This window comes from Felis catus, chromosome C1 (assembly GCF_018350175.1).
Source record: "Felis catus isolate Fca126 chromosome C1, F.catus_Fca126_mat1.0, whole genome shotgun sequence".
In the NCBI taxonomy this organism is placed as follows: Eukaryota; Metazoa; Chordata; class Mammalia; order Carnivora; family Felidae; genus Felis; species Felis catus.
Genome location: NC_058375.1, coordinates 7,451,968 through 7,462,645, shown reverse-complemented (window position 1 = coordinate 7,462,645; position 10,678 = coordinate 7,451,968). Strand labels below are relative to the sequence as shown.

The window sequence follows — 10,678 nt, the reverse complement described above, 5'->3', positions numbered from 1 at the left end:
CTCTCCTGACGCACAGTTCCAGAGAGCTTCTCCGGAAATGAAGCTGCTCACATACGGATCTGGGAGGGAATGCGACCTAACGATGGAACGCCTTAGGATTCCCTTTTCTCCGACGTGACACACAGTCGTTTCCAGAAATGAAATAATTCGTCCTTTGCAGAGCCTGATGCCGAGAAGCTTGATTTCAGTGCTTTGCTGTGACCACAGCCTGTCACCACCCCTTGAGAGCCAAACTTTGGGGTGTCTTTTGCTCATATTTAGTACGGGTGGTATAAATTCTATCCAGAACGCGTGTCCGGATCTCTCTTGCCCCCTCTTTAGTCAGCACCCCCAGTGTGAACACTGCCTCTGATCCATAGAGCAGGGCAGCTGGCTGACCTCTTCGAGCCTCGGTCTGCGTGTCAGTAAAATGGGGATAATGAGATCCACCCTGTAAGGCCGCGAAAATGCGGTGACGTCCTATGGGAAGCCTCCAGGACAGCCTGGCACACAGAACGGCCTCTGCCAACGCTGCCCCTCCTCTTCCCCCTCTTGCCCCATGGGGGGGAAATGCGCACCCTGGGCCTCCCAGACACCCCGGAGAGAAGACAGCGGAACTGGGCCCCTGGGAGGACCAGCCCTCACAGACTGACCCAGAGCACGACACACGGAAGTGTTTGGGAAGAGCCCAGGTTTTCCTCTCCAGCAAAACTTCCGGCCCACAGAACCATAGTTAAATTACAAAATAACCCAGAGAAAAGTTGCATCAAGTGTGTTCTGGAGAAAATCATCCATAAAAAGTAACACAGACAATTTCCAAATATCACATTTGCCTTGTGGTCACAAGTGACCCAGGTTTGAAAGCTATATTGGTGGTCAAAAGGACTAAATAAATAGAGCTGTATTCATCTTTCAGGGACTGTCAGTCTGAAAAATTACACAGAAGAATAACATTTTTGCTTGAAAAAACTGACTACATTTAAGCTGCTGACACAATTTTATTAGCAATAGATACAACTTCCAATCTTTGCCACTCAAACCCTCCCGTGTTAGTGGAGGGTGAGAGACGGGAGTATCTTGCCGGAGAGTTTCCGGTCTCTCTGACACCAGCTTTGGCAGCCAATGACTCTGAGAAAGCAGCCCAGCAAGCCTCTTAGCCTTTTTATTTTAATCTCTACTGATCCCTTGGAAAACCCCTTTGTGGCAACGCAAGCTCTTGGCAACCCTCCCTGCTGAAGGCTGCCTTTGCCAGTGACAGCTACAGACTTGAATTGTCCTTTTTTGCTGCTGCAGCCTCTGCTGGCTCCACTGGTTTTTGGTTTTCTTCCTCTAATTTCTTCTTCTTTTTTGCTCTTTGTTCTGAGTTAAACTGTGCCAGCTCTTCGCTTTTCTCTGTGATGTATTTTAGCTGGAAGGAAGGAAGGAAGGAAGGAAGGAAGGAAGGAAGGAAGGAAGGAAGGAAGGAAGGAAGGGGAAGGGGGGAAGGGGGAGGAAAGAAGGAGGAAGGGGGGAGGGAGGAAGAAATACATTATCTGGTTGTGCCATTTTATAAGTCTGGGGGAGGCAGTGGGAATCTACATCCCTCCCAACCACTCCCACCCTAAGAATCTGGGTGGAAAAGCCCGGGTTACATTCCTTAGAGTGAAAGCCTGGGTTACATTCCTAGAGTGAAACAAGCCTAGGTTACCTTCCTTCCATTTTTTCTGGAAGAAGTAATCAACTACGAAAATCAACCGACTGCTGCCCACACTCCCACCAAACAGGTAGGAAGGAGCTCCTTGAATAATCGGAAGAGTTAAAATGTGGAACTTGGGGCGCCCGAGTAGCTCAGTCAGTTGAGTGTCCAACTCTTGATTTCGGCTCAGGTCATGATCTCACGGTTGTGGGATTGAGCCCCTCCACTCAGCCCAGAGCCTGCTTCGGATTCTCTTTCTCTCTGCCCTTCTGCCCCTCCCCACCCCAAAATAAACAAACAAACATTAAAAAAAAAAAAGTGGAACTTGCAGAAGGCACGCCAGTCCTAAATATACTCTACACCAACCCCAGTACAGCCAACACCCCCCTAAATGTAGCCAACTGACATTACTGAGTGCTACTATGCACCAGATAGTAGGGGCAGAAGGTACAGAACACGGGGTCCCTGCCCTCCGGGAGCATTTCGTCAAATGCCTAAATTTAGCTGCAACCCTGTCAGATGAAATAAAAAATTAAGAGTCCAAAATAAAAATAATATTTGCAGGTAAACAAATGTGCAATAAACAGATAACGTCCCAATTAATATTCTAAGGTCACTGGCACTGACCAGTCCTTTGCAAAAGGTAGAAACTGCCCACTGAAACAGACCACGAACAGCTCTGACCCGCACCGAATTTACGGACAGAGAGGAGCGTCTTTCCCACTGACACACAGCACTGCCAGTCACCTTAGCTATTTTCCTTAGGGATCGCATCATCTTTAACCTTGACTTAAACTTTAAAGAGAGAATATTAGAAGAGCAGAGGGGGAAAAGAGAGCCGGGTAGAAACAGCGCTAGATCCTGGGCCAGAAGGTTAGGGCTCAGCTATCAACCAGAGAGCTTCGTTTTCAGCTCTGGGAAGTTACTGAACTCCAGCTGCCTCCCCTGTAAAACCGGGCTAATAAATCCTGTTCTTAAAGACCCTCAGAGGGTGGTTGTGAGGTGTAAATAATACATGTAAAATAACATCTATAAAAGTCCCCTGTAAACTGTCAACTGCTATACAAACTCATTCAACAACTACTTGCTGAGCACCTGCTGTGCGCCAGGCTCTATTCTAGGCACGGCAGATGGAGCAGAGATAAAAACCCCCGCCCTGGTGGAGCTCACAGTAAAGTATTTTTACTGCGGGAATTAAACTAGGTCATAAAACCTCACAGATGCCCTGGATCTGCCCTGGGCCACCGGCCTGGGATGATCACAGCATCACCCGTGAAAGGAGGGCCTGGTCGAGATGACTTCTGGATTTCTTTGAAAAGACAGACAACGTGCTCAGTTTTCTGCCCGTCCCAGCCGTACGGACACTCCTTCCACACCTGGCCCATCAGACTTGCGGGCACCGTAATGGAACTGTCTCCATACACTCTAGCCTGGGGTCTGTCTCTGACATCATGCTGTAAATGAAAGGCAGGGCCAAAGTTTTGAGATGTTACGAAAAAGGCAAATTATGAAACCCAGAGAGTGCTGATTAGAAAATTCCAAATTGGCTTAGCGAGATCCATCACGATGAAAGAGAGACTATAAATTACGGGCAGGCCTGAATGGTTCAACCATCTCTCGTTTTTAATGCAAGGTGCCCTGGGGAATCGCTTCATGGCTGCAAGTGATTAATTGGGAATAATGTATTCTGATGGGAAAGGGGAGTGAGGAAAGAAATCCATCTCTCACCAGTGAATTACTCCTCCTGGCTAAGAGCTTCACATCTTCCGTGTTAATTGTGCTTCTTTTCGCGTGTCTGTAGAAAGGGCAGGAACAATTCACCAAAATGTTTAGTATCATTTCAAGTTTTGATGAAACCCAAAAGCTCATGGTCAGAGTCCAAACCGGCAAGGATCTCTAAGTAGCCCATCTTTTTAAATTAAATGCATTAAGCAACCATGACATAAAAACGAGTGAAGTGACTTAGCCAAGATACCAATTAAATAAAGAGACTAAGGAAAACAGAAGCCCATCTGTCCACCTCCGCCTGAGGCCCCGGGTGCCTGAGCAGGGACTTGCTTGAGCACCACGGTCACAGTGAACACCACAGAAAGAGGAAGCAGCACATATGTGCACACTCTCAGTGGAAAGAGAAAACGGCACAGTCTCACAACACAAAGACTGCCTACGCCTAAACAGACACTAAGGAGAACAAAGAAAAGATACAAGTTCCCGAGGCTCTTCTCCAAGGGTGAAATCACAGGGAAAGCTCACACGGATGTCCCCTAATACCCCACCCCCACCAGGGAGGTACCGCGCTCCCCCCACAATAGCCTGGCTAGAACAAAGAACATCCTGTCAACTGGGGTCTGTGTCTTGCTCACGACTTGGACTCCAGTTCTCATTCCAGTCCTCGTATCTTGGCTCCAATAGGTAAACTGATAGGTCTGATAAGCTCTGGTCAATAACCTACTGCTCTGGTTACACCCCTTCTTGCCGTTTCTAACTTCCTCCAAAAATAAGGAGAAAGTGTGTACACAGGAACAAGTAGGCGCGTGTCCCAAACAACCAGCACACACGGCGTCCTCGCTGGGTACCCGCGCCGCTACCGATAAACTCACACGGAAATTCTACTCTGTATTTGGCCGAACCCCCCCATCCTGCTAAATGTGCAGACATCAAGCGTCATCTCATCACGGCCGCCTCTGCCGACGGTGTCACTCCAGGAGACGACCTCTAGTTAGCGGGCCGCAAGCACCAGGACGCCGCCCCCCGCCCCCCCCCCCCCACTACTCCACCAGTTAGCTGGCACCACCTGAAAGTTACCACTTCCCTAAATGGGTTGGGGGGTGGGGGCAGGTATATCCGATGGCGGCCGCTGCACATCAGAGACTCTCCTAAATCAAACCTCTGACTCCAGAAAATTACTCCAGAGAAGATTACACAGCGACGTTTCATATGACACTTTTAGCGACACAGGTTGTAAAGACTATTCCCAAAGTCTTCCTAGAATTTATTCACTGTCCAGTATCTATCTTCTTCGAGATGTTACATCTTTAACACATCGACAATATGAGGTGACTAGAGATTGCAAAGCTAAATAAAGGAAACTCATAACTTCAATTGTGAGATAACTTGCCAAGGTTTACAGGCAAACTATTTCATATGTAGGCACTATTTTCTCAGAGAAACAATGTTACAAATACGGCTTAAGTTCCCAACCAGCCTATTTAGACTAGGTAGGCTGGCCTGAAACAGACCCTTTGACTCTTGGTGGTGCTCACAGTTCTAGAAGACAGTGGCCACAGGGAAAATACAAAGCCACAGGATAAACGAAGCTAACCTTCTGGGAATATCAATTTCACCCCATGATAAACTTTAAAACGGGATTTTTTTTTTATATGACGGCCAACTGAAATATTATGAAGATCAGCGTGAAATTAAGACAAAGGCCGAGTCTTCAAAGAAAATCTGTACTTGCGTCGGCTCAGGGTTCAGAGGGTGGCGGGAGCGTGCAGGGCGCTGTGGGACACTCTCAGACACGTGGAAGGTGAGGCATCTCCTGGTCAGGACGTCTCTGCCGTGCTCACTTAAACAAGAACAGCGTGAGAGCCTTTACCCAGACCCCTCGATTTACATGATGTCCTTCCCTGGGGAACTCACGGTCTAAGTGACAGACACAACACTCTCCCCCCCTTCACCAAGTACCCAGCAAAAGAAAATCAACTTTTTTTTTTTTTAAAGCATGGTTAGAGTTAGGGAGTCCTTCCCCTGACACTTTCTTATTAAGAGCTTATTTTTAAGCTTATTATTAAGAGCCCCCAGCATGGGGCTTCGAGCTTACAACCCCGAGATCAAGAGTCACCCTCTCCACCAGGGAGCCAGCCAGGCGCCCCAAAAATCAACCCCTTGATGTAGTGATAAAAACACAGAGTGCCTGAAAGCTCAATGTACTCCAATGCTAAATATTTCCAATTTCGTTTTTATGTCTAGTATTTTATAGAAGCATCTAAAAACGTTTGTGGTCTTTTCCCACAGCAAACACAGAAATGGCAAGAAAAGTCACAACGGGGGGCCGCGCTACGGGCATCTACCAGGGAGAGGTCAGAGGAGTCAATAAACACCCTACTATGCACAGGACAGTCCCCACCACAACCCAGAATGATCTGGTGCAAATTGTCAACGGTGCTGAGGCAGAGAAACCCTACTCTCTATCGATAATCTTCATGTTCAAATTAAATACTCATTTGCTTACTTATTTACATTTTTGTGCCATGCTTTGTAATAAAAAGAAGTTGTATTTCAAAAAAAAAGGAAAGAAATGGCAAGGAAAGGTGATAAATGGGTGTCACAGGAGACGAGAGGGCTGCGGGCGGGGGACAGGAGATAATGGGCGCCATGAAAGGGGCCACCACCCGTATTAACAAAGAATAAACCACATGAGCTATGACTATTCCATAATATGATCTTAGCCCTGTTGGCCAAGCCGAAGATGCTAAGCGGTTTTTAGGGACTCCTACACGTAGGGATGGGAAAGATTTAGAGTCTGCCCTCCAAGAACCTACTGCTTTAATTCATTCAAAATATTCACCCGAGCAACACAGAGCTAACGGGAGCAAGGTGAAAAGCGCCGGGTACGGGAGAGGCTGGCACCAACTCAGAAGTGCTAGCAAATTAGAAAGCTCTAGCCCTTTCCGGCCTCAGTCATTCAAACTGCTTCATAAAAGCAATTCCTTGCCAATTGTTTTCAATTACCTGAGGTCCTAATTGAAGAGATGAGCGTAAATCACCTGTAAAAGCTAAAGCTTACCAGCTGAGAGCAAATCACCCACTTTTCAGGGAGCGTATGTCTCGCTGGTGACAAAGGCGGTGAATGCCAGGCGGACGGGGTGGGTGTCGGGCGCCGTGGCTCCCCCGCGCACCGTCCCGCGGAAACGTTCTGCAAAGCACACACACCCTGCACATTCGCCGTCCGGGGCTGCCCTGCACATCTTTGTAGCCGCCACGTGAACGGCTCTGGTTCTTGCACAAAAAGTGCTTGGAAGACGTAACAAAAAAATGGCCAAATCAAGTCTGAATGGACGTGATTAAAGCGGATGCGATATTCTTGCAGAATCACGATTAGAGATGAGCCTCCGGAAAATCCACACGCACACACAGACTGCATACAGCTCGCCTGAAACACAGCAGCAGGTGGAGAGTACAAATGGGATGTGAATGCATACAGCATCAGAGAACCAGCCTCTTTACCCACCTTGCGAACATTTCGAGGTCTTTGGCGAAATTTTCTGAAAGAGAAAAAGATGTGCTTTAGCTACCCTCATCTCAATCTTATTTCAGAAGGAGGGAAAGTGGAACTTCGGAACGTTTAGCACAGTGACTAATGCAACAAGCCCTTTAAAAGGGCGCCTGGGTGACTCAGTCGGTTAAGCGTCCGACTTTGGCTCAGGTCACGATCTCGCGGTCTGTGGGTTCGAGCTCCGCGTTGGGCTCTGGGCCGACGGCTCAGAGCCTGGAGCCTGCTTCCGATTCTGTGTCTCCCTCTCTCTCTGACCCTCCCCCGTTCATGCTCTGTCTCTCTCTGTCTCAAAAATAAATAAACTTAAAAAAAAATTAAAAAAAAAAAAAAAGGTGAGAGGAGGCATTTCCGGAGCCTTTAGCAGTTTTATTCGTTATGGCCTCCTTGTCATAATTGGGGTATTGTGGCTACACCCTTCCTTTCATGAAACTGGCCTTTAATCTTAAATTTGGCTACAAGTTAGGGCTTGAGAGGACATTAATTTTCTCTAACGTCAAGCAGATACCAATGTCATAAGCCCAGCTGTCAAATAAACCATGGCACGGTGGACATAAAAATGTTATAAAGCAATGAGGTAAAAAATTGAATGTCTAATGTTCCAGGCAGCTTAAAAACTAAAACAAAGGTGTTAATACCCAGTGTTAGGTAACAGGAAAAAAAAAAAAGTTCTTTTCATAAAATATCTGAATTTTACGGCAAAGAACTGTCTCACGAATAATGCCTGATGATCACGTTCTCCATCTGTTGGGATGACAAGCCAGGGCACGCACCCACCCACACGTTTCTCCCAGGCAAAAGCAACTTCTGGGATGCCTATACACCTACAGGAAGGCCATGGCTTCCTACCGCACTGCCGGAAAGTCAGCTCCGAGATGGCCGCAATGGTTTGTTTGCTGAACCGAATCTCTCTGTCCGATGCAACTTCCTCGCAAAGACACCCAACAGTGTAGTGAACGGCTGCTTTTAGCCTCTGAAGCGAAAATCAAAATACTTCATGGGTAAGGTTGCAAAGAAGAGCTCTGCACATCTTGGAAAATCAAGACCAAGGAGAGGGTCTGCTGCGCTTCCTTCCTTCAGCACTTGCCATAATGGCTGAGTGACTTTTCAAGTGTACTAATAAATTAATGAGGCCCTCTGGAGTGTGGCTTGTAGAAACATTACTTCCTAGTTAATGGTTATGATTTAGGTCAAGTAAAGATAAGGAATTACAATGGCAGGTCAGTGGGGAGAAAAGTCGGACTCGCACTTGCAAAGTATCTGCATGACTTTACTCGGGTAGTCCACGAACAGGGACCACGTTCCTACTGAGTAAAGGCCCATGCCAGGCGTTTGAGGAACAACGAAAAACCAGACAGGGGTTAATCAAGCGAAAAAGGAGGCGATGCCATCCCCCTGCGGCCAGTCTCTGCCAGCCCCGGGCCTGCGTGTGACAAAAGACAAACGCTCAGGACTGGCTGGGAAAGGCCTGTGCGGGCGCGGCTGAGCCTCCCTTGATTTGTTGGCTTGCTAGCCCACCTCGCCAGGACCCTCACTGCTCCTTAGCAACCCTTTTAGATACTGAGTAACATATCTTTCCCAGGCAGAGGAGCAAAGAAGCAAAACAAAGTTAAGCCAAGATCTCAGTCTCATGTCAGCAAACTTCTTGAGCCCCTAGGTGTGCTCCTCTATGGTGGAGACAGAACTGAACTGGACATGGGGACAGCTGAAGCCAAGACAGCATCAACCCTACCAGCAAGTGTTCACAGCTGAGACAAGATGAGGAGGAACCGCAGAAACACGGGTCGAGGACCGAGGACCCGGGACCCGGGTAGAGGCCAGGCAGATAAGCAAGGGCAACTACCTTCCTTAGTTTCAGAGGTCACAAGACTAGGAAGTTGAGGCCTCTGGCAGGAGACAAAGGGACCATCACCCGGGGAGGGATAAAGACCTTCCCAGGTCATCTTTTTTAGGTATGCGTGGGGCAGGGGGAGGTTCAGGGAACAGGACAGGAAGCCTTCCGAACATTCCAGGAAGTTTTTTAATGTCTCTTCTCCTTCTGTACGCCTCTTGGATGGGGCCAACTGCCTTCTGCAATGCTGCACACGCTAACCCACTAGACCCTAAATTCCTCAAGGGCACGACCCTGTCTTGTTCACTACCGTCCACCTACCTAGTGCCAAGAACAGCTGGTTCAATGAATGGTGGGATCTTCAACCTGCTCACCAGTTTCTCAGCCCAGCTCTGCGGCCTTACTCATCTCGTCAGCACGCAGAACCAGCCTCTGGTTCTTTATTGGGCACTGAGAACCAGCCTCTGTACTCGGGGCTGAGAATACAAAAATGGAAAGGCCAGCTCCCTTCTCAAAGACTTTATCTCCTGCTACACCTTTGCCATCAATGGACTCTTCAAAACCATCAATGTCAGGAAAAAGAGGATGGAGAACCAACCGGTCCAGGGAAGATCAGAGCCAGGATTACTAAATGCACTTTATGTTCCTTGACTGGATCCTGGGTGAAATAAAAAAAGACCACTAGGAAAAAAAAAAAACAAAAAAAAAAAACTGCTTTGGAACACCGGGAACATAAAGGTGGACCGAACATTACATAATAGGATTTTATCCGTATTAAATTTGCTGAGTGTGATCATTGAGATTATGCAGAATACCCCTGTGGTCGGGAGAGCATACTATAAAGTATGAAAACTTACAGGGAAAGGGTCAAGGTATCTGTGATTATATCTCAAATGAGTCAGAAAAAAAGAGAGCAAAGGAGCAGACACAGCCAAGTGCTAACAACTGGTGAATCCAGGTGGGGAGCATACGGCTGCAGAGTGGACTGTTCTCGCCAACTTTTCCTGAAATCTTACACTTCTCAAAATAAAGGCAGGCGGTGGGTAAAACAGCTCAAGTGTAACACTGGCAGGAGGGAACTCCCGCGCCCTGAGCTCCTTCGCGTCTCTTGAGTGCCCCCTCTTTGAGGATACCGCCCTGGTTCTGGCTTTTTATCTCTTTGGGGCTTTCCGGTTGGTTCCCGCGACCCTGCCCCATTGTACTAACTCCCGGGGCGATTAGAGGAAGGGCCGCCCCTGGGAGGGGGTTACTGTTACTCCGTTATTCTGCAAACAGGAAAGCTGGGCTCGCGCAGCGCCGAAGCGACCCTCGGGCTGCGGAGGCGGGACCGGAACCCACCCGGGAAGGATGGGCTCCGGGACCGCACGGCCCGCGTCGCACCCAGGTTCGCAGGCCGTCTCTGCGTCTGCAGGACGGAGCGCGCAAGTCACGGCGGCCACGTGCCGGGCATCAGGCTACGTGCTTGGCCTGAATCCCCTCCAAATGCTCACACCCCATCTTCACAACACCCCTGAGAAGGGAGACTGCGGCTGTCCTGGGCAAGAAGGCTGCCGCGCGACTCGGACCCGCGTTACCGAGGATACCGCCTCCCAGCACCCCCCGCGGCAGCCCAGCTGGCGCAGGCGCACGCGGCCCGAGCGCGCCCTCCGCCCCGGGGGACGCGCCCCGAGAAGCGCCAGGCCTCGGGGCCGTTCCCTCTCCAGCAGCTCGACGCCGTCCTCCCGCAGCCTGGCCGGGACCCGGCTTTCCTGTACCTGTTGGTAGGAGAATCGCTGCTGCTCCTCGGCCGCCTCGTCCTCCTCCATCTCAGCGGGCCGATCCAGGCAGGCGCGCCAGGGCAGTAGGAGGCGGCGGCCGGGAGGAGCCCGTCGGATTTCCCGCCGCGGCGCCCGGAGACGGACCGCGCGAGGGGACAAAG

At 49.4% G+C, this 10,678-nt stretch overlaps 1 protein-coding gene across 1 annotated transcript; it reads right to left on the bottom strand.

The window, feature by feature from the left end:
• Nucleotides 1-957: 957 nt before the first annotated feature.
• On the bottom strand, nucleotides 958-10,672 carry LOC101096495 (centromere protein S). The gene is made up of 5 exons (XM_003989482.6): nucleotides 10,515-10,672; nucleotides 7,779-7,902; nucleotides 6,888-6,921; nucleotides 3,383-3,449; nucleotides 958-1,387 (listed from the first exon to the last, which is right to left on the bottom strand). The coding sequence occupies exons 1-5, from the start codon at nucleotides 10,563-10,565 to the stop codon at nucleotides 1,238-1,240; spliced, it is 426 nt and encodes a 141-aa protein (XP_003989531.2). The 5' UTR covers nucleotides 10,566-10,672; the 3' UTR covers nucleotides 958-1,237.
• Nucleotides 10,673-10,678: the final 6 nt, after the last annotated feature.